At 36.7% G+C, this 25,379-nt stretch overlaps 1 protein-coding gene across 1 annotated transcript in view; it reads right to left on the bottom strand.

Annotated features, from left to right (window-relative positions):
* EPYC (epiphycan) overlaps positions 1–23,479 on the bottom strand; it is a 36,860-nt gene extending 13,381 nt beyond the window's left edge. The window contains exons 1-2 of the mRNA XM_059404662.1: positions 23,426–23,479; positions 20,791–20,968 (exon numbers count right to left, since the gene is read on the bottom strand). Of these exons, the coding sequence (XP_059260645.1) occupies positions 20,791–20,955 (165 nt within the window). The 5' untranslated portion in view covers positions 20,956–20,968; positions 23,426–23,479. The remainder of the gene's footprint in view (positions 1–20,790; positions 20,969–23,425) is intronic.
* Positions 23,480–25,379: the final 1,900 nt, after the last annotated feature.

Below are 25,379 nucleotides of genomic sequence, written 5' to 3'. Positions count from 1 at the left end.
AGTTTACACTTTTCCAATTGTTTTACTGTAAAGTATCATTTCTACCAAAATAAAAATATATATGGAGTTATGAAAACTATAGATTTGATTATGATGTGAGTAACAGGTATTACCGACAATACCTGAGCTTGTTACATTGACCTTTTCGAGAGCTTTGACAATAGAGGGAACTTACTAAAATGGAAAAAAAAAAGATGCTCAAATATTTTTCTTAGATAATACTTGGTTTTCTCTTCTTGCATATTTTGGGTGATGAGTAACTGCTCTTAGCAGCACCGTTTGCATTTAGAATAACTCCTTACTCTCAAATCTCTTCTCATGCCTCAATGTCTGTTCCTCTGTATTACTTAGTAAATGTCTACCTCCCTGACAACTTTGTCACTTTAAGCAGGAAATATGTTCAAGATAGTTGGCAATAGGCAGCGCCCACTGTTGGGCACATACTTACTTCATAGAAGCCCCAGAAATCCCAGATTCTCCTTTTTCAGCCCTGATAGGGTTGCTTGATTCTTTCCACCCTTCTTTATTTGCATGTATTAAACAAGCAAAAACAAACACACACACACACACACAAATTACCTTCTAACTTTAATGTCAAAATGACAGGCATGGTATTTCTTTTATGTGTAAAATAAATACAGAACTAGGGCAGATATTTTCTGAGTATTCTAGATAGATATTTTAGATAATCACAATATTTTAAGGAAACGTTTATTATTTAGTGTTTTTTTTCATAAATTTGAATACATTGCTTCACAAATGAAAATCATCCCTTTAAAGGAACACTAAACTATTTTGTCAGTTCACACTTTTGAATTGTGTCTCTTTCTGTGTTTTTGTAGGGTCTCCCCACTTCTGCCTTTCCTACACTGTATTGAAATGACGCCATCAGTTTTCTGCCTATTCAAGCCCACTAGTTGGTACACTCTAAGTTACATGTTTTATCTTTGTAACTCAAACCTATAGCATGATAGGTGATCAACAAGTACTTCTTAAATATAATTTTAAAATTGCTTGTGCAGAATATATCTATTTCACAGCTCTACATTTAATTTTAGAGATTTTATTGATAAGAATCACGAATGTGTTCATGTTCACTTTAAATGTACTTAAAGCATGAATCAAACAAAAACAACTCATACTGTCTTTGGTGCATTAGGAAGCCATACACAAAGATTTTGTAAAACTTGGCCAGGAATCTCCATTTGAGAAGATTGGGCATACTTCCTTAAACAAGGAGACATACGGTTTCCATCTGCAGGATCAGAATGAAGCAGATTTAGAAGGAATAGACCTGCAGAGACCAAAAGGAGGCTCCAGGAAGAGCGGAAATTGAGACAGATGTTTCATGGAAGGGAGGGAGCCTAACGGGAGAAACACATTCCAGACACGTTGCCTTGAATCTTTAGCTTTGCAGGAAAAATGTTTGCACATACTTTCTACAGATAATTGTTTTTCCACTCATCTGACGTGAAGCTGTAAGCTCTCACTTGTCATCCAGTATAATGAGGCAAAAACAGCTTTTGTGTCTATCGGAACCTGTTTTGTTCATGCTTCCTTGCTAATAAAATGTGAATGTTGAACAATTTTGAAGACCTAGGGAAAGGAGCGCTTTTGCAGCTCAGCAAAATCCCAGAACTATACACTCAAAATGCTGTTCCTGGGAAGCTTTTGCGTTGCAGACACGTTTATTCTCACTACTGAATAGACATGGTTTAGGCTTCTGTCATTTTTTTTTCTTCTTCTTTTAACAATTTCCATACTGTGATACAAAGTTGTGAGGCAATGCATGCAGAGAAAGGAAGCCAGGGAAGCATGAGCACCTGGCTGTCCATGTGGCTGACTTTTATGCTTATGCTACTGAAACCTAAATTTGGGAATAAACACAAATGGCCAGACAACATCCCTGCCCCTTTTCCTCAAGCTACCACAGGCAACCCTCAAATGCAAATATAATCGAGGCTCCGACATAAATATTCTTCCTTTCTGTACTTTCCTCCATTATTTTTCCTCGTTTTACTCTGAACTGTTCCCTACTAAACTGTTTTAACCTCTTAATTATATTTACCTGAATTTTACGAACACAGTAAATACAGAGGATCACTCCTGCCTACGGCCCTGGACTTAGCCATCCCTGTGCTTGCATAGTCTTCCCGGTGTGGGACCAGCAGTGCACCATCTCTGCGTGGACTGGTTTGTAGTAAGTTGTCAATTTCTACCCCCTTTTCACTGGGCTTTAGAGCTAGAGATAGTTTATGTCATGGTGGACTGTATGTAGGCATACTTTCCATGCTTATGAAAGAGGATGTCTGTACCAGAGATGACAGTTGCTTAGCCAACCGACAGTGACCTGGGTAGAGGGAAGTTTCAGCAGATGTCAGGTTAGAGCGTAACAGTGCCAGGAAGGGTCCCCAGGGCTGCGTCGGCCTCTGCACCCACACAGCCTTGACTCCATGTAAGTAATCCAGCACCCCGACACAATCTCAGGGAAAAGGGAGTTGACATGGCCCTCAGGTGTGTTAGATTAAGTCTCTGCTCCCTGGAGACGTCAGGACTCTAAGTAGAAAAATGACTCAGTTTCCTTCCTCGTAGCAGATGATGTGTCCCGAGATTTACCAGCAATATTTATATCCTTAAGAATACCGCAAAGGATTTGAGACTTTCGTTCTCCAATCATCAGAGGAGTCATCCACAGAAAAGCCTTTCTACAAAAGCCTTTCTACTCAGCACCATTTTAAGTGGTAACATTTGGTTATAAATAATTTTAATCAAATCCATTTGTCTCTTAGCAAAAAGCACATCTAAATGACCTGTAGGACTATATTGCTCCCATGGGGTCTTCTTAATATGTTTGTCTTAATTTCAGAGTAAAACTATGAAAAAAAACACTGCATTTGGAAACAACAGTCATACTTCTTCCTGACTGCCTTTCCTTGCCAGGGAACCCTGTCAGTCCTGAGTTCTTATTGAACATGTTCCTTATACCTGTTGAGGATGGTCACAAGCCATTCGCTGTGGCGAAAATGTGTTCCGACTAATAAAACATACTGTGTGTGTTTTTTCCTAATATTTTGATACCTTTTGATCTCGGCACTTAATCGGCAGCTGAATTTCCAATGAGGAACTTTATGAAAATGTCACATAGGCATGATAGAAAGAAAGTTACAAAAGAGTTCAGGATACTCCGATTTGATAACTACCTTCGTGAATGAATGCAAAGATCACTGAATGAAAGAGTGAAATTGTAAATGTTGTAAATGAAATTGTTAAATGATGTAAATGGAAGGTTTGCCAGTCTTTATAATGATCTAATCGACCAGAAAGAATGTGCCAAGCATTACACTTCAATTAGGATCATTATGTCCACTTTACCTGTCAGTATTATTTTCAAACACCTATCAATACTTTTTTTTTTCTCTCTCTCTCTGTGTCCACCACCATTACCATAATGTAAGTCACTATCCTGGGAATACAACAATAGTTGACTTACAGGAAGTTGTCGCCTCCTCCGCTATATATTCACTCTGTAATGAGAATAAGCTCTTAAAAAGACAAAGCTGACCATGCCAAACTCTGCTTAAAATCCTTAAATGAGGGGCACCTGGGTGGCTCAGTGGGTTAAAGCCTCTGCCTTTGGCTCACGTCATGATCCCGGGGTCCTGGGATCGAGCCCCGCATCGGGCTCTCTGCTCAGCAGGGAGTCTGCTTCCTTTCCTCTCTCTCTGCCTGCCTCTCTGCCTACCTGTGATCTCTGTCTGTCAAAAGAAATAAAATCTTAAAAAAAAAAATCCTTAAATGAATGTTTACTCTTAATAGTCACAAGAATAGTGCCATGCAGGAGCACAGAAACTTACTGGTTAAGTGGAAGGATGCTGAGGAGGTGAGCTTGACTCTAGCTTACCTCTGAGACTTTGGGTGAGTTACTTTATCTTATGAGCCTCAGTTACTCTATCTATAGAATTCTGGTACGCATAGTAGATAGTATAGCTGTGTTAGAACGAAAATGTTTATATAGTAAGTACCATGGAAATTTACTATTATTTGCTCTTTTTATTTTTGCTATTTTTTAATTTTATGTTTGCTATGATTACTAAAATACATTCAAAACTCTTTGACTTACAAGGTCTTGCATGGCTTGACCTGACTAGTGTCCCCTTTTTTCCATTCCATGTCAGTTTGCTCTTCTGCTGTACTGGCCATCTTGAATTTGTTATGCTCCTTGTTCTATAAGACATTTCCATGTACAAGTTGTTCTGCTTAGAATTCATCCCATACCTCATCTTTTTTCCCCAATCTTGTTTTACTTTTTAACAGCTTTATTGACAATACAGTAAATCCATGAAGAAAAAGAAAGTGAAACATGTATACATTGAGATCCTTGTTGACTCCTTGATATTCACTTAGGGATGAAGATATAATTGTTCCTATTAGCATATAAAAAATAAAGCAGATTTTAGTATAAATACTAATAGGGTCTGGGATAGAGTCACAGCGAGGTCTCCGTCCCAAGAAACTGAAGTGAATTTAGCTTGTTCTCGTGATATAAAACTGACCTTAAAAATGCACACACACACACACACACCCATTCCTCCCAAGCTTTTGGGAGCAGCTTCCTGACTCTTGACTTACTTGTGATAATAGTACGGCTAAAGAAATAAAAAAGTAAAATGAAGAGGGTGGCAGCCTAAAAAAAAAAGTTCAGGATAGAATGGTTTATTTTTATGATCAGCATTGTTTGGAGATAGAAATATGAAATTTGTTGAATATACACAAAAGTCACTAAAGAAATCATCTCTGGTATCAAAAGAAGTTTTACTGGATCTCCTCAGGGCGTAGATGAAAATAACTAGCATGGATTGACTATTCACTATGTGAGCATCTGTTATGTTCTTTCCAGTGATTTGCATGTAATTATCAGAATCACTCTTTGTAGAAAGTGCAATAATTGTGCACATTTAATAGATTTGTAAACTGAGACCAGGGATGGGAAGATCAAGTAAATTGTCAGAGGTTACATGATTTCTAAATACTAAGTCCAGGATTTGAATCTAATTAGGGCTGCCACAAGACTGCTTAGTTTACTGAATTGTGATTCTGTATCCAGTCAAATCAATTTCTGCTGAATTATCTAGCTTCTTAGGTACTTGCACTCTGAAATAGAGGGGTTCCGATCATGGAATTGAGCCTTATCATCACGGGGAAATGCCTTCACATTATAAATTCGTAAATGGACTTTTTTGTACAGATTTTAAGCCTCATATAATTTTTGCTTGGCATCATTCATCAGCCTGCAGTCCGATTTGATCATCACTGATTATGTTAGCCAGTCGCTGATCCTGAAGGCTGAAGACCATACCAAGGCCATGTTGTCCTGTGGGAGCACTTGACAGTCATTCAGTCTTCGACAGGTATGAAAAATAACATATAACATCAATGTAGGTGGATTATAACATTCGAGTAGCATTTATTATAATTCTCACTTTTGGGAAATAAATATTATGTCAGAATGAAACTTTAGTCTGGTTAAACATGATGGCTAAGACAACTCCCAAGTATTCACCACAGTTTCATTTTCCTCCTGGGCATTCAGCTCAAGTACATTTTCCACTTTCTTTGACGCCGGCTTAGGTCATGTGGCCAGTTTTAGCCAACGGAATGGGAAAGGAAGTAACACAGCACATCTGGTCCAAATAAGTGAGGAGAAAGGATACTTTCTCAGTCTGTCAACAGAAGATACCAGTGTGACCTTGAAGTCCCAAGGTGAAGATGGTGAAGTTCTAGCATGAAAGAAGTTTAAATCCCTGAATAACTACCTGAACTCTATTGGACAGTCACGTCAGCAAGATACGAATTTTTATTGTGTAAAGCCATGGGGATTTTGAAATTGTTTGTTACAGCTGCTAATGTAACTTGCTCTAATATACATCTTTTCAATTTTTGTTTTCTTATCCATTCCTTAGTCACACTGATGGAACAACTTTTAATACTTTAATACTAGGTTGATTTACCTAGTATGTATTATTGACACTAGAAAAAAATAAATAAATGCCTTGTTTTTGTCACTCTGTTCTCTGATTTCCTTTTTTTTTTTTTTTTTTTTACAAACAACTCTTCTTTGATCTTGCTTATTTGGTGGAGTACTTACTGAAAGAGTATAACCCCACATTTGAGTGAACTTACCATTATTTCGATTTGCTTTTTTTTTTTTAAAGATTTTATTTATTTATTTGACAGAAAGAGAGGGATCACAAGTAGGCAGAGAGGCAGGCGGAGAGAGAGGGGGATATCAGGCTCCCTACTGAGCAGAGAGTCCCATGCAGGGCTCAATCCCAGGACCCTGAGATCATGACCTGAGCCAAAGGCAGAGACCCAACCCACTAAACCACCCAGGCACCCCCAATTTACTTATTTTTAAAGCTCAGTATTTTATTAACTAGATTAAATCAGTTAATAAATATGTATAAAAAGCAAATGTCAAATATCAGAATTAGTTAATGGATTTCTATTTACTTCAAAAATCATAAAATCATAATATTTGATATTGCTAGGAGGTATTTATAAAAACGTGAATTCTTTTATGTTTTAAAAAATTTATCCTAATAGATGGTGATTCATCATAAATTTATAAATCTAATTGGTAATGCTTCTTTATATTTAATGCAATGAAATGAAATAAAGCAATAAAATGAAAAATTTTAATGCAAAAGAAAAAAGCTGATGATTTGAAGATTTCACTTAATCCTACCTTCTCTAGTCCGTGTCCCTTCTGGGACCACAGTATTTTGTTGTTCACATGTTTATTTTCTCATTTCCTTTCCTTTTTGTCAGAAAGCGGCAATATTCCAGTTTCAGTTGCCAGGAAAAATTCGACTTCAGTCTGTTTTATCCCAGTTTATTGAGGTCTCCATTCACCATCATCCTGTTAGGCTCCAGAAACTTAATAGATTTTCAATATCTTAGTTCTCGCAAAATGTATCATCTAGTTCTAATTGAATGTCTCCAAATAATATTGGTAGAGAACTTTGGCAAAGGCTTTAGAAACCTTATCTAATAGCAAAGCCAGTTCACATTCCTTTTCCCCTTACTGCCCTTGTTCCCCAAGTAAGGATGCCAGAAAGATAATTTAGTGTAGGCTGAAATCAGTAATCTCATGAGGATAGGGGTAGGGGGAGAGTCAATCGCAGTAATTGAAACAAGAAGTTGGACTGAAAACCAAGAGATTTGGAACCTTATAGCCTCTAATTTTTTTTTTTTTAATGATGGAGTAATTTGGTATATTTTTTGTTTCAATCTTTCCTATTCCAACACAAAATAAACTGTTCCTCCTAATACATACTTTATTGGTCCATGAAGCATAACAAGCCATGTCTTTTAGTATCTAAAACTTTTATGCATAAAATTGCTATCACTCATGGTGATGATGATGATGAGGAGGATGTATATATATCAGATGGTAATAACGACATTTAAAATAGGGAAACATGCATTTTTTAGAGGATGTCCCAGGGAGGACCAGCTAAAGTCAAATGCCTGTGAAAGAGATAATTAGCATGTTAATTTGTTTCTACTGTCCAATTTCAGTGGTAAAGCCTTACAAAACTTTACAAATTTAGAAACCTGACTTGATCTTTTAGGGGCAGAATTACCCCAAAACTGCAGTAAACCCAAAATCTAACCTGAATCCTTCTACGGTCACCAATATTTTATCTGCAGCCTCTGTAGTCTCACTTGGGAAGCTAGTTATGACCAAAAGAGTATTGATAACCGAAGACCCAGAGCAAAGGACTGAGGTAAGTCACTTCTTTAATAGCATGAGGCAAAGGAAGAGCTGTTTCTAAAGGGATCAGCATCTTTAAATTTGTTGACGACCATAAGTTTTTGCTATTACTAAGGCTGAATCATCTTGCCAGTAGAAGGCTGCTGAATGGTAGTTAACTGGCCTTGAAACATTTGATTTTTTTATCTACTTTTTTTCTCTCAATACCAAAATGTACCAATTCCCTTCAACTTCCTTTATGTCTTTATATATGTTAGAGAGTCAATATAGTTTCAGTGGAAGGATTTTTATCTTAATTGTGCTGGATTTGATTTCTTTCATATTTATGTCTTTGATTTAATCAGAGTTTTGATATTGTAACTCCAAAGAGAACACACGCATGAGAAAATTTGATCCAGCCTCAATATTTTTCATATATATTTTCTTTGTCCTTCTCATATATGTTAAGAAATGGAGTCATAATACATATTTTCAACCATACCTATACTTCATTAAAGCCCACATTGAATGTGAGCAGAGAGATTGGCATGATGTCACGGTGATTATCCTTTAGCGCTCATCTAGACGCATCTCATATTGGCTGCATTGACATCAAAAGCCAGTGATTGGAAAACTTGATGGGTGACATTACCAAGCAATAACCCTTGCACTATTTCCATGCCTGTGTGTGTGGACATTAACAAACGCAGGTTAAGTCTGTCTATTCCTGACAGACTCAAGACAAGATTAACCAGAACTTGTCACTGGAAGATTCCAGTGAAAGGCTTATTAAAGGAGAGTTAGGCAGCAAAATAACAGGTCAATTTCAATCTTGAGTTAGATATTATTAGTGTGATGGGAGAACATGTCCAGGATAGGATTACCCAACTCAAAACTACAAAGAGTTCTAAAAGATTTTTGAACAATGTTACTTCTGGAAGATTTATAATTTACTAGCCTTTAATTATATTTTTTAAAGATTTTGTTTATTTATTTATTTTAGAGAGTGGGGAGGGGCAGGGAGAGAGGGAGAATAAGAATCCCAAGCGGATTTGTGCCAAGTGCAGAGATTCAGTCCCAGGACCCTGAGATCATGAACCGAGCTGAAATTAAGAGTTGGATGCTTAACAGACTGAGCCACTCAGGTGTACTTAGTTTACTAATTTTTTAAAAGATTGATTTATTTATCTGAGAGAGAATGAGTGTGAGTGGGGAAAGCCTCAGAGAGGGAGAATCTCAAGCAGACTCCTTGCTGAGCAAGGAGACAGCTCAGGCTTGATCTCATCATTGATGAGGTTGTAACTGAGCAGAAATCAGCAGTCAGCCACTTAACCAACTGAACCACCCTGATGGCCTTAATTTTTTTTTTTAATCTATTCCTGTGTTAGATGCCACAAGACAAAATCTATAGGACTATGTTAGAAAAAAAAGTCTACACCAGAAAGAAATGAGAAGGCATACATCTAGCACACAGTCTTGGGCACTAAGTATGTTGACCAAATTAAATGCAGATTAAAATAATTGAGAAAAAAAATAACAACTAAAAGAAGAGCTGAGGGATGTCAAACCCTGATCTGGGCCCATCCCGAGAAATTCTGATCTCAATAGTTTGAGGTGTGGCCAAGGCATTAGGATTTCTAAAAACTCTAGAGATGATTCAGATATGCGGGCAAAGCTGAGAACCACCACACTAGAGAGGAAATGTACTCCCTTGAGTAGGATGTAGAAGACAGAAATGCTAATTAAGCCCTGGAACTTTGAAAGGTTAGTAAAGTCTTGATGACAATGTGGTAGGATTGTTTTACATTAGGCTCCCAGGGGCCAAAGCTTCACAAACATTCATGACAGCCTCGGTTTAAGAATCTGCTGAAGTTGATGCTCTTGCTGGGGGAAAAAAAATGGGGAGGAAGGGAAAGGTCCCTGGGAGGTAGATTTCTTGGATTCCAGAGCAGGAAACCAAGGAGAAGCCACTGGCATAGCTTTCAGGCTGAAGAACCCCATGGGCTGAAAATTCTTGCTTACAAGATCATCTGTCACCTCAGAGAATACACAGGGAGCATCAGGTGCCAAAAACCCAGGGTTTCCAGGAAACCAGGCATTCAAAGGCTTTGTGTTGAGTATGCAAAAAAAGGAGGAAACTTCTGATTGACCTGGTGACCAGGCTGGCCGCCATCATATGTTTTAAAAACATTCTGAAAACAGGACTATCCCATATGCTACTCTAAGAGTCCTTATACTAGGGGATGTTTCCTAGTTCAGTGCTGCTCAAACCACTGAAGGGAACTACACGTGTATCTCAAAGAATCCACTCATGTCATCGTAACTGAGAGAGTCCAGTCTTTCCCAGGCAAGACGAAGAGAAAGCAAGAGGAATTAGGAAAAGGAGGTTTTGGACTGTCTATTCTTTGTGTTTTTAAATCAAAGTCAAGCAATTCTGATTTTGTGCTATAATCTCTTTGGATTTAAACAAGTTCAGATTTTAACATGCAGGAGAGGTTAATCTGTAGTCTTTTATTTCTCCTCAAAAACCTCATAGAAGTAGGGGAATTTATGTGTTATCTTTATGTTATCTTTGTGTTATCTTTATGTTTCTCTATGTTTTTATGTATGTATCTCTATGTTTTTATCTTTATGTTTAGGTTATCTTTATGTGTTTTTTTTTAGTATATTTACTTAGCATTTATTTTCCTTTCAGAGTCTTTCCTAAACTCTATTATTAATGTGGCTTGATATAATTTGAGGTAGAATGCAGAACTGAGGGTAAAATGTCAATCTCAGGTATAGGAAGGCCTTTGAGATAAATTTATTGATGACCTCAGATCCATTTAGAGCTTCTAAGAGCAAAATCTACATTCTGTCAGAGGACGCCTAAGAGTGCTGGTTGGCATGGGGGTATGTCTCATAAAGGTGGGAGCATGATTGTCCTAAAACTGGGATGTTTTCTGTTAAAGGGAAGAGCTATATTGAACTTCATAGTTAAGCTTAACAGATTAAAAGTCGCCATCTTAGAGGGGGGTGCGTTCTCTGTTGATCCCTTTACTCACTCTTCCTGAGGAAGAACGACTGGGCTAAGTGGTGGGTAGGAGAAGATACTACCTCCTTTTTTGGATGAATGGTTCAACCTCCTTTTTTGGGGGGGGGGATTTCCTGCCTGTCAAGAAATCTGATTTTATCCCTCCATGCACTAAGATTTACTGGATCAGACACTCATCTGAGAACTGTGGTTAACCTCCATTGCCTCAGACTGATGGCATATTTACTTCTGGAATTTTACATTAGGATGCTCATAATCGCTTCATACCTGAATTGTAAATTTCAACCTAGCCTTTATCAGTAGTAAAGGAGATATTTTGAACTCTATTTGTCTGAGTCTCGTTTCTGTTACTCAACTGGATCTGAAGTTAGGCAGTGCATTAGGAGGAGTTTTTATGGGGTCCCTTGAAATCTAACACCTACTGCCCAGAAAAAATTCAGTATTATATGTATCTATATGTGTTATAAGACAAAATAATATACATTTTTATATACATACCTGTCTCCTGATTTCATATTATGTTCACAACTCTTGTTTTCTGTATTTGCTTCACCTTCTTTATTTATATTTTTATGCCATAATGTAAAATAATACATAATTGACAATATATAATACAGGATGTGGTATTGTGGAGAACATAACACAATATACACTGTATTATAGAGTTATGGAAATTATTTTATGTAAAATTATTATTTTACAGATTACATTTTATCTATATCTACATTTATATTTACTGTGTGTGTGTGTGCATATATATATATATATATGTATATATCTATTGCTGTACACATTGTAACTTTTGTTCATGTAAACAGCCTTAAATACTGCTGGTGTGGTAGAAAAACACATAAGTAAAGTATCATGTCTCAGATTTGCTGTCAGGGCTGAAACTGAGAACAGATTTGGAGAAATAATTTCTCAGCATGTCTATTTTGTGACAATTCATAGAAGCCTTATGTCTTGCTAGATAACTACAGATCTGTATGTATGTATATGTGTGTGTGTATATATGTGTGTGTGTGTGTGTATGATATCTATTTTCACTTCCTCTATTGTGTTGAAGACACATATTTATAAGATGAGTAGACTGGGAGGTACTAAGGAGAGAGAAGAGCTGGTGTGATCTACTTGGCCCAATTCTTGGCTCTCAGCAAAAGACTGGGAGGCAGATCTGAAGTGAACTCATGCCTGGTGCAGTGAGCCTTAGTTCCAGCTGAAATCCTGTCCCTTCCATGAAGGGTTCCCTGACCACTATATGGTGGATCAGCTTTTGTCGATATTGACTGAAGGAGTCATTTGATGATAGAGCTACTCACATTTATGAAACACTTACCATGGACCAAGCTCTAAGTTAAGCAGTTAACAAGTGTATCTTACCTCATACTCATAAAGTAGCGTATAAACAGGAGTCTGAAGCTCAGAAGGGTTGTATGATTTTCCAAGGCTGCACAGTTGGCGTTCAGGCCTGGGACTCACACACAGGGAGTCTGACTCCAGAACCCAGTCACTCAAACTGCCTCTTAAGGGTGAAACAGGTGTATACATGAGAAACACCCGAAGTCGGTGGTTTCCTTCATTATGCTTTGTAGTGGGTGGTTTCATAGTTTAAATGCCCTGGCAAAGTCAGGGTGGGAAACAGGTCCTCACCGATATATTCACTTGGATTGGATGCTCACTGTGTCAGTCACTTCCTAACCAGGAACCCCACACCTTCAGCAGATAATATTTAAATTATAGGTGTGTCTTCTTAAAAAAAAAAATGGAAATCCAGAATGTTATTTGGATTTTCACTGTAACCCAGACTAAGGTGTTTGTTAAACAGAATGGAATTTTAAATTTCTCTTTTTCCAAAATTGTCCCACACCGTTGATAATAAATCTTGAAGCTATTCCTTGTCGTTACCATCATGTCAACATTTGGCTTCTGAAGGTGTTAAAAGGCTCTGAGAAATATTCAGCCTGGTTACTAAAGATATATTCTTAAGGGTTTCATAGCCTGGGATGTGAATATCTTAAGTGCAATGGAATTTCGCTCTAAACATGAGCCTAGTGCTCGAATTGATTTAAGCGATCCATATAATTATCTCAAAGAATGTGACCACGAAGACTGGCAATGAAAGCTGTTTCTTATTTTCTATTTTATCTTGAAAATGGGTAAGGAAGAAATGTGTTCGGCAAAGATTGTCCAATCCCCATACTTCTCACAAGGTAGCTTTCAGTTCGGAAGGATTGTCTTACCTCTCGCTCCCTTAAATACTTTGACAGCCAAGACAGATGCTTAGATACTGTGTTAATTATCATCACTTGAAAATTCTTGCATTTCTGATTCCTAACAATCAAATTTCTTAATTTCAGAGGAAAGAAAGCTCAATATTGGGCACAGCTAAAAGAAGTGAAGATTAAAGAGAAGGAAAATAATGGAATATTTTAATGCCAAAGTCTCTCTGGTTTGGCATTAAAACAATCTGGTTTAAATTTTACTCTGAAACTTACCAGCTGAATAACCTTGGGCAAAATTCTGATCCTTAGTTTATCTTAATAATAATAATAATAATAGGTTAATTTATCATTTCAAGGGGAAGTTATGAGAATTAACTTATGTTTGTGTTCTCATAAATAAAGTATAATACAAATACAAACAAGTCACTGATAAAGACCACCAATGTTCTTTTGTTTCCTGAGGCGCCTATATGAGTGTCTATGTTTGTTGCTACATTTTTCAGAAATTTCCAATAGTTTTAAAATAAGATTCAAACAGCTTAACACTGTTTTTAAAAGAAGCATATGGTAAATCAATCAGACAACTATATTAAAAGCTCATAGTAAAATTCTTCCCTCCCTTCCTCCAGAGTGTCTTTGGTGAAGAGGGAGAGTGAAGAGGAAGATAAGTTTTTATTTGTTGCCAAGTTCTGAAAAGAACATTCAACTCAGGTCGAGTTTAAGTTACTTCTTCCAATAAAAAGTGTTTTATATGCAAACCATAAGTTTGAAACTTTAAAATGTATAAACTGGTGAAAGCGAGACATCACTTCGAATAAGGATAAAAGTATCCCATGCCTTCATCACCAGAAGAAATAAATAGTAGAACTATTACTAATCTGACTTTTTGTTCAGAAAATACAGAGATGGTTTTTTAAATTAGCTACATGTCAGCATGACCAAAGTGCTATGACAATTTATCATACTTAGATAACCTAATTAAAAATACTTCTTATATATCATTATGTACAGTGGATATTCATTCTATAAGTGGCCCCAAATTAACTTGATTCTCCTTAAGCACTTTCTAGTGTTACAGGACATCAACATTTATTCTAAAACTATTTACATGGCACCATATTACCACGACGGAAACTGAAAAGAAACCATTGTTCAACTGTTACTGGATGAACTCCCTTGAGTTTTTGTCCATTTCTACAACCTCACTAAATTTAATTTTCATTCCTTTGATGAATCTTACCTGTTCTTCATCTCTGAAAGCTATTTTTGAAGCTTAATGAATTTGTTTCAATAGAGTTATTCCTCATAAAGATGATTTAAAACAACTTAGCTACTTGTTCTCTTAATGAAAGAGCAAAAAAAAAAAAAAAAAGAGCTAATTTTAAGATCAATGGAGAGTAAGAGCAAGGAAACCATCTCTTATTAAAAAAAACTTTCTATTGGTCAATTACTACTGATATCCATTTGTTACTTGTTATTGTTATTTATTTATGAAAGTATACAGCAGTTCTAAAAGCATTGTGGTAATGCTTCAATCTCTACGAGGGCATTAGGATGATTAGAAAGTAAAAGTGAAGAAAGTAATATAAAAAAGAGGAGTGGTGCCTGGGTGGCTCAGTCGGGTAAGCAACCAACTCTTGGTTTCAGCTCAGGTCATGATCTCATGGGTCCTGAGATAGAAGCCTGCCTCCGGCTCCTGGCTCAGTGGGGAGTCTGCTTGAAGATTCTCTCCCTCCACCCCTTCCCCCACTCATTCTTTCTCTCTCTCTCAAATAAATAAATCTAAATAAATAAATAAATGAATGAATGAATAAATAAATAAATAAAATGAGGGAAGAGAAAGGCAAAAAGTTTGCCCAGATTTCTGAGCAAAATGGCAAGCATAATTATTTATAAGATGTAGAGCCCCCAGAATAAACAACTTCCTCAAAATTTACAATCCACTTGGACACTGAGGCCTGAGAGAAATTTCTACTGTACCTCCTCCTGAAGAGCATTGTATGCCATCATTGTAAATACCCTTTGTACTGTCCCACATTAAACAAAATGAAGTCTCCACAGGGCTCTGTTTATATATAACATTCCTGGCATCTATTGAAGATTAAGTGAAAGTAATTATATAAAGCTAAAGTAAGGTAGTATAAGACAGGATCAGTCTGGGGGCACCTGGGTGGCTCAGTGAGTTAAGCCTCTGTCTTCAGCTCAGGTCATGATCTCAGGGTCCTGAGTTTGAGTCCCACATCGGGCTCTCTGCTCAGTAGGGAGCCTGCTTCTCTCTCTCTCCCCCACTGCCTGCTTGTGACCTCTTTCAAATAAATAAATAAATAAATATCTTTTTAAAAAAAAGGATCATCTGATTAGATGGAGCCAAAGAGAACTTACTGCAGGAATGGTAGTTCCTATCCTCCATAAATATTAATATAGCTACTGAGTACCTTTCTGGGCAAAAGAAACAACTCGTGGGCAGGGCCAGTGTTTATCTTAGACCTAAGAGAAATGAAAAAATCAGTAACTGCAAGACTCTATGATGGAAATGGAAGCACCAAATGCCTGCTTTAGTCAAAAATAAATAAATAAATATTTAGTCTAAATAAATAAATAAATGAATGAATAAATAAATAAATAAATAAAATGAGGGAAGAGAAAGGCAAAAAGTTTGCCCAGATTTCTGAGCAAAATGGCAAGCATAATTATTTATAAGATGTAGAGCCCCCAGAATAAACAACTTCCTCAAAATTTACAGTCTCAATTTAAGTCAATCAGAGAATACCAAATTTTGAACTGTGTTCAGATGAAATCTATAAGGCAAATAGTTAAATGTTTCCCTGAATTCCAAGCCACCAAATATTTTTATATCCACATCTACATAGAGATTAGATAGGGTAGATAGAGAGCTGGCGCCCACAACATAGATATAATATGTTGGAGGATGAGTATCTACAGTTATTCTTTGAAATAGTTAGGCATAAGCCATTCTCTCATAATAATTACATAAGGAAACTGTCTATTCAGGGGACTTCTAGTTTACATTATTCACCCATAGAACAATGCTTTCTCTCTCTTTTAGCAATGTGGGAGCACAAGCATTCAGTTCAACTAAAACAAATATCAGGTTAAAAGGACAATTTAGAAAATAGTAGAAAAAAGAGGGAGGATAATGTAGTTTTTTATTAACCTGCTAGGAATTATTTTTTGATATGAGAAGATAATGCAATTATATGTCATTAATAACTATAATCTTAGGCAAGTTACCTGCTCTTTTTCTCAATATTCTCATCTGTTCAATGAAAATAACAATAGCACTTCCAAGTTTTGTTGACAAAAATGAGATACTGCACATGATAGACCTAAAATAGTACTCAGCATGTAATAAGTGCTCAACCAAGCATAACTAATATTCATCAGAAAGCAAAAAGTTCGTATTTTGGTCTTAAGGCTTATATCCAGTTCTTACTAATACCATTAAAGTAAAATAAAAGCTAAGTAAAAAAAACTGCAAAAATGTTATGTTGTACTAGCAAATGCATTCATTATCTGCTGGGTAGCATAAAGCAACATGACGGATTTGCCAGGCCTACAATCTGCTCCTAACCTAGAATCCAGCCAATCTTGGGTATTCTAAATGATCAGAAATCACCTAAGTCAGCAGTCTGGAGTACTGTTACTGCCTAAGATCTTCAAAACCAGAAATTCTTCCACGATGCTTTCCTATCACCAGGGAGGATATGAATATTCTATCACCAGTAGAAATCAACAAAGCTCTATTGAGATACTGACTCCGGGGGAGGGTGACTGGGCTCGCTGCTAGCTAAATCACTGGATTCATAAATGCAAACCTTGCAGCAGCATAAGTCAAATTTGGTTTTCAGGAAAAAAATTATATTATTGCATATTGTATTAGTTTTCTTTTCTTTTTTTTTAAAGATTTTATTTATTTATTTGACAGACAAAGATCACAAGTAGGCCGAGATGCAGTCAGAGAGAGAGGAAGGGAATCAGGTTCCCTGCTGAGCAGAGAGCCTGATGCAGGGCTCTATCCCAGGACCCTAGGATCATGCAGGACCTGAACCGAAGGCAGAGGCTTAACCCACTGAGCCACCCAGGCGCCCTACTTATCTATAGCAGCATGACAAATTGTCATACATTTAGCAGCTTAAAACTAGACTTCATTTTTAATTAACAGTGTCTGTGGGTCCAGGGATGGCCTGACTGAGTTCTCTGCTCAGAGTCTCACAAGGCCAAAATTAAGGTTAATGGCCAGGGCTGTGATCTCATATGGAGCTTTGAGTTCTTGGTATCTACAGTGCTGTGGTTTCCATATACTCACTGGCTATCAGCTTCTCTCAAAATTTAGAGACTTTCTGCATTCTTTGTTATGTGGACCCATCCATTTTTATTTTTATTTTAATGTTTTAATTTATTTTTATTTTTATTTATTTTGTAAATTTCTTTTCAGTGTCCCAGAATTCATTGTTTATGCACCACACCCAGTGCTCCATGCAATACGTGCCCTCCATAATACCCACCACCAGGCTCACCCAACCTCCCACTGCCCTCTCCTCCAAAACCCTCAAAGCCAACAACATATCGTTTCCCTTGCCTTGAATTTCTCTCATGCTTCATAATTTGGCCCCGACCTCAAGATACTGTTTTAAAGGGAGTAGTAGTGTAGGTCAAGACAACCAAGATAATTTCCCTTTTAAAATTTCAGTTGTGCCATATAAAATAACCTAATTATAGAAGTGATATCCCAATATATCGATGATGTTAAGAATTACAGAGGCCATGAAAAGACCAGCGGATGGGTCATTTAGGGTAGATCTTAGAATTCTACTTGCCTCATAGTCATACACACACACACACACACAAACACACACACACACACACACACACACACACACACACAGAGAGTTTAAGGATTAATCATTTAAATTCTAGAGAGTCTACTATATTGACTTATGATGCCAAGTCTTACAATTTGGAAGAAAGAAACTGGCATATATTTCAGAAGCAATATTCAGTTATTCTATAAATTTGCAATTTTAAAATACAAGGTTACCTTTTCTATAGATGATAAATAAATTCTAGGCTAAGATAGGCAGACCCATACTTGGCATTAAGGACAAAAACTAAAGAACCTGATCCCACCACTCTCCATGTGCTTTGTTTACCATGAATTTTTTCATCAGCTGAACCCTAGATGGTTGTGTTACCAGCATTCATACAAAGAATATCACATAGGAACAAGAGCATATAGAACAATTGGTCTTAGTTTATAAAGAGGAGACAAATAAGGTTGTGGGGAGTTGCCAGAATCTGAACATCCAAAACTAAATTGAAGAAACTCCTATCATGAGTACAGTTACTGTATTCTAGAATCCACTCACCTGACTAGGTCTATTGGCTTTATTTCACATCTTTCTTTAAAGAATTGCATATTCTTTTTTTTGTAAAGCAGTTTACATGAATGATTTGTTAAGATCTGAGCTGATGTTCTGAATTTTGTTCTTCATCTCTTTTTATGTATTATCTTGTTTTTGTTTGTTTCTGTATTTTTTTGTTTGTTTGTTTGTTTCATAGGCAGTGGATGAGTGGGTTGGCTGATTGACTTTTGGTACTGGATCAACTGGGTAAAGTTAAAAAATATGCGTAGTTTGCTTTCACGTGTATTATGTTTTCATTATAGAACAGGTATATGTATAAGTACACATGTATATCATGTGTCTATAAACTGGTTTTCTGATGATGACTCCTCACAACAGATGATTAAATCAGGGATGGCTTACCTATTTCCATCAGCAACAAGAGATTATTTAGTAGCTCTCTGGAGCCCTCAGTTGTTAAGGATGCTGAGTTTGCCTAGGCTAATATGAAAATTAAGGATGTTTGAATGAGGTAAGGGGATGCAATGCCACATATTTGGTACCTTACAAAAAGGGCTGCTCTTTCAGAATAAGCAAATACCGAGGAAGGGTTATATACCAAATCATCTTTATATAGATTAAAATTTTTAGCTTAAATTTTTTGATGTCAGAAGGAACTTCAGAATCTTATGAGAATATGCAGTAAAAAGGGGTTCTGACAGCAAGGGATGGCTTTAAAGAAGTCTGCATATAAAGCTCCTCTCCTTCAAGATATTGTCTAGGGCAGCCTTGAGCTCTCCCTAGAGTCTTCTCCCCAGGCCTGCTAAAAACAGAGGATTTACTTTCCGTACTCATCAAAGCTCTTGATCCCATAAAATATCTTTTGGAAGCATGACAAGTAAATTTAAATTACAATATTTAGTTCAGTAGATAATGGCACATACATATGCAGTCTTTCTTTTTTTTATGAATATTTATGGCAGATGAGTTAAACACTGAAAAAGCTTCTCCTTATACTCTCCACTGATGATTAGATTGGAGATGCAGAGACCACGTACGGCAAGACTGGTGTTAATGACCATAAACTCCCCAGAAAATGCTTTTAACGTAACCGAAGACATAGAGCAAACTGAATCAAACAGTGAATACGGACTTGGAAAATAAAGTCAAAATTTTGAAGAAGAAAAAATGGTCTTCTGACAACCTAAAACTTGACTGAAACGAGGGAAAGAGAAAGAGGGAGAAAGAGAAGGAGGGGGATAGAAAGGGAAAGGGAGTTGTGGAGAAGATGTGAAAACTATTGTATTGTACAAATTGGATTCTGGAATTTCATCAGGCAACATAAAGAATAATGAAAGCATTTATCTCTTAAGAAAGATATAGCTCAGTACCATTAAATACATGCTTTTGTCTAAATATTTTCTTTTCCTAGTTATCAAAAGTAATTATTCTAAGAAGATTTACTTCTTGAGTGACTGGCCAAAATATGTTATGATCCTGTATAGCTGATGTAATTTCCCTTTTGGTTGATTTCTTCTTAATTAGTTTTTGTCAGTGTTGTACATTAATTACACTCCAACATTTCAAGGTCTGTTTGTTTTCTGATTCAGAAAAATTAGTCTGTATCCTTTAGTTATGTAAAAAGTCTAACATTTAATTAGAAACATGTCATATCAGATTTATGTAAAGGGCTGTAACCTTGCCAATGCCTACATTACTGCTGAGAGATAATCAGTCATTTCGGAAAGCACAGTCACTCTTGGAATACAGTGGTCCAAATCATTGTCCGTTCTTTGCATTCTTTTAATTTTCTTCCCACTTATTTTAACCTTACATCTTTTTCCTTTGCCCCAAACTTTCCCAACTTCCTCATCATCGCATGTGTATTATTTCCACTCTTCCTTACTGACTCCTTTTTCCTTCTATTTTCTCTTGTCCTAACATGATAGACACTCTTTCATTGTCGTTGCTTTAATTTTGTGAGAAGATATAAAGGAAATGAAGTGAACTGTGAGAAAGAAAAAGTGTGTCCCCATGTTAACCTCCAGCAGACTGAACACATTTCAAAGGAAGGGTTCATATGAAATTATTTTATTTTATTTTTTTAAGATTTTATTTGACAGAGAGAGAGAAATCACAAGTAGGCAGAGAGGCAGGCAGAGAGAGAGGGGGGAAGCAGGCTTCCCGCTGAGCAGAGAGCCTGATGCGGGGCTCGATCCCAGGACTCTGGGATCATGACCTGAGCTGAAGGCAGAGGCCTAACCCACTGAGCCACCCAAGTGCCCCTCATATGAAATTATTAAGATAGAACATATCTGCTGATACATAACCAAGAATCTCTTTGAAAGGAACGCATCTCAGTAATTCCCCATACTCGTGCTTCTAGAAGTCTCAAGAATGAGAGGAATTCCTTACCTCAGCTTGACCAATAGGTATGTTTTCATAGTTGTATAAATTATCCAGGTCCTCCAAGACAGTGTCATATGTTTCTGAGTCATAGTTGATGGGTTCCAGAGTTGGAGCGGTCCCAGCGGCATCAAAGATGACAAGTCCCAGAATGAATCTTGCCAACATTTTCATTTTTCAAGCTTTCCTAATCAAAAAAGGCCAAAAGGTATAAATATTTAATTGATGATAACGTATGAATACTTATCACTAAAGAGGCATGATAAATCAAAGTCAATGCCGTGGGACTCAAGCCGGTAGCTCTCCTGACACGGATCATTTGTAAACATAACACAGGAAATTGTATGGATTCTGAAGACTATTGATACTGATGTTCAAATTAATTACAAACCCATCCACGTTATTACAGTAGATAGTGTAATTACAGTGAAATTGAGTTTACTTCATAGAGAAACACAGAGAAAATGGGATGTGGAAATATTGCCATGTAGTTATTCAGAAAAGCTTCTGCATCAGAGTTTTACCTTTTACTAAGCATTAAGTTTCTTTAATCAACTCTGGGAGTAGGAAGGAGGAGGAGGAGGAGAAGGAAGAGGAGGAGGATTATAACTGTTACTCCATTTTACAGAAGAGGAAACCAAAACAGGGTTGGCTAGTGACCTAACTAGGACTCGTAACTGTTTCTTGCACATTCAAGCTTATGGATTTTTCCAGACAAAATAATGAAAGAGTTCCCCCCCCCTTTTACCTCCTTGTTTGCTCTGGGTAACATATATATATATATATATATATATATATATATATATATATATAAAACTTAATATATGTACACATTAACATTTCATGCAATACTTTTCAAAAGTTATTCTTAACTAAATGGAGCAGAAAAGAAAACTATTTTTCCTTTAGTCCTTAGTGTTTTCTTTCAATTCTTAGTAGCCATCTAAGCTTTAAACTCAGAATCAATAAGAATCCATGTCTAAAAGATATCATTTGGCAAGATTTCCTTAGAGGAAGATTTCCACACACATAAGATTAAAAAGTTTCTTGTTTTGTAATTCTTTGTTAAGCATGATTCATATTTTCCATGATCACATCCTGCTTTTGGGGAGGATTCAATCAAAATATTATTATTTTAATAATATTTATAACATGTAGGATATGTTATACATGTGTATATGTACGTATAATAGATGTTTAACATTTATAATTTTAATTATTTTTGTTCTGTATATACTCCTTTGAATACATTTTATTTTAGAAAAAAAAAACTCTCCTATTTAATTTTAAACATCTAAGTTGGGTCTATCAAAAATGTTACTTGGGGGTCATTTATTGAGGAAGCAAAGTCTTTGTAAAACTTTTTATCAAATATATCTAATTTTAAAGGTTTTGTATTTTGGATACACTTCTTAAGTCTACTTCAAGAACAGAACCTCTGCTGTTTGTACCTATGCACACACGTAAAAGGGAATTCATGATAAATATTACTTTTAAACTTGAAAGCACTGACAGACAAACCGACCTTCAGTTACTTGAAAGAAAGTCTTTATGAAGCAGGTTTAGGCAGAGGGATATGAAATCCCTCGGAGAATGAGAAGCAGGACAAGGAGCTCCTTTTTATTCCCTCCTATGCTTTCTTCGAACCATTTTTTTTTTTTTTTATTCACACTGGATAAACGAAGCCTCTATTTTACCTGCCTTTGCAAGGATCTTTGCAGGATTGGGGATTTGGAACTGCTGGACGCAGTCACCAACAAAGTCCTGTTTAATCAAATGGTGTGATTTACAAATCTTTCAGGAACGATTCTTCCCTTTTCAAGTGGGAGGCATTCAGAGGGACCAGTACTAACCTTGAAAGAATATTTTCCTTCTCCATTTCTGGCCACTGTAATTGTTCAGAGCAATTAGGCACTGGCTGGTTATTTTTCTCACTTCATACTCTGTATTTGATTAGAAGTGTCTACGTTCTTCGAGTTTACTTGCATGGTGCAGAACACCTAGAGCTATCAGCAGTAAGAAAGTCTGTGCAAAGCCTGGAACTACGAAGAACACCTCTTTATGTTCAGTTTTAAAAGGATGTTTCTTCCGTCAAGTAACTATACTAGTATTTAACGTAGAGTCTTTGTTGAGACTGTTGAATTTGTTGTGCACTTCACAACAGGTCATGAGATTTTGCAAATTATGCTTATATAAAACCTTAAAATATAGACCTTAAAAAGACACTCCAAATGCCCAATTCCCATATGCTCATCAGTATATATTTAAACACCTGAAATCTCCCCTTTTTCTTCTTTTGCCTAATATGTCAATCAATACTGATCAATAGTGCCTGGTTATCCTGGCAAGAAACATGATCTAAGTCAGGGCACTTGCTTTAAGGAATATATTGGAAACTACTGTAATTTTATTGGCATCTCTCCTATTAAGATCAACTATTTTACTGTCAGGTATTAATTCCTGAGCTAATTCAAAATTTTGGATTTTCCAAGAATCACATAAATATAAAAGAGTAAACTTAAACCCAATCCATTGCATCAATGTTCACCATGAGATATTAAAGCAAACTGAATTATTTTTTAAAAGGTTATTATAGTAGAAAAAAAGTCTCTGACCCAAGAAGAAAGCAAGTGTAAAAACTTACCTTTGGCTCCTACTTGGTGAAATGGCACGGAGTGACTGGAGATGCAGAGCTGGTAGTATTTGCCCTTGACCAATGGTTGTGAATTCTGGTCTGTGGGAGGTGGAATTTATAACACTCAATTTTCTGTTTGGGAAAGCTAACCTTGAGAAATGCTTCTCAGTCTTTAGAAACCCCAAATTACTTTAGAGTCCCTCGAAATAATCAGTAGAATCCAAATGACAAAGCATACAGAGTTCTTGAAATTATGTTAAGGGAGTTATCATTGTCAATGTGTCCCCCTAAACATTTTAAATGGAAAAAGTAGCTTTTACTATATTTCATCTCTAACAAGTTCACCAGTTAAAAAAAAAGTTAATGTATACGGTAATACTATAGGTGAATATTTTAGAATTGTTCTAATAAGAAATAATTTTCCTTACATGTCTTAAATGGCTTTCTTCCCTTTTCACTAATGTTAACTGAAATTCAGTAAATGTTGCAAAAGTCTTACCTGTTTAATGTTGGGTAAGTTTAAAAAAATCCAAATTATTTTGATTGTTTGGAATGCTCTGAGAGCAATGAAACAATAAAGCCTCTGCATGCCCACTAAAAAAAAATCCTGAAACAATGCATAAATATGATTTGAGCATTTTGGGGGAAAAAAAAGGCTCTTTTTTTTTCTCTCTTTTATCTATCAGAGCCAAACAAATCAAATTACATAAAAACACTTTCCCCCAGCATACAAGATTTGTTGTAGGCTCCTAGTATCTGATATCGTTTGTGAAACTCAGCTTTGTTACAGGTTTGGAGAGAAAATATGTTTGTATTAAACTCGTATTCTTTGCCTCCATTCACACTGCAAAAGTTCTAGAGGAAGATGAAACTTGTGTCATGTATTCTGGCTTCTGGTGTGCTTTCCATAAACCCAGGAGTCTGGTTCTAACCTGTGCATCAGGATTCCTTTTTCCTTGACCAGAAGTGAATAGCCATATTAGATTTTGAAGTGCATTCGGGCACACTGATCGAGGAGGAAGCCTGTCTTGAGGACGCTGACGCCTCCTTCTGCCTTCCCTGCTGTCCTCCCTCCCCACCCCAAACTCCTTTGCTTATGGACTCAGGGCTCCCTCAGCCCTTAGCCTCGGCACCCACACTTGCTTCTGCACTTCTACGTGATCTGAGCTCGACGTGCATTATTTTTCTTGGGACCAGTTTTATTTGTAATGGAAGTAGTGATTCTGGGGGAAGTACAGACTCTATCAAGCCCTCTCCAACAGCAGAGAAGCCACCCTGGGGGGTAGGGACGCCCTCCCTGCCTCCTTGCTGTGCCACGTGATATGGATGCTACTTTCAGAAGCACTTCTGGAAAGAGGACTGAATCCGAGTTCCCACACTGGCGCTGTCACAGCAACGGCCCCCACAGTGTGTTAGAGGAGTTTATATATGTCTCTCAACACATTCTCCATCAGAGAAGTTCCCCATTCACAGATGGGCAACACAAAAACATTAAGTTATCCAGTGTCCCATGTGACACAAAGAGAAAACCAAATTGGGTCAAGTTCCCAGATGTTAGTGAGGTCATCTTAGGGATGCTGGTGACGGTAGAAATGCAGTGGCATCTCAGTTTTTTAGATTCTGAGGCTGTTTGCCTGTCACTAGGTGTTAGGGTCTTTTAAATGCTTTAGGATAAATAGAGATGGATAGGATATCCATGAAAATACCTAATATTTCTTCTTCTTCCTCCATGATTTAATCTAATACTCTGCACACATTGTCAGATGACAAAGGTGGCATCTATGTAGTCCCTTCTATTCTCGAAGGCTCTGGCTGAACCTGTAAGATTCTATTTGCAGAAATAACGTTTTCACACTCTCCTTTAGTGACCTGTTGGTTTACATGACATTGTTCTTAGGCTTCAGAACGTTGTCTACTAATGCAGTTGTTTCATGACAATTTAATAACTAAATTCTTTGTCCTA

Source organism: Mustela nigripes, chromosome 6, assembly GCF_022355385.1.
Source record: "Mustela nigripes isolate SB6536 chromosome 6, MUSNIG.SB6536, whole genome shotgun sequence".
Lineage (NCBI taxonomy): Eukaryota > Metazoa > Chordata > Mammalia > Carnivora > Mustelidae > Mustela > Mustela nigripes.
Note: the sequence above shows the minus strand (reverse complement) of the source record. Positions and strands in the feature narration are given on the sequence as shown.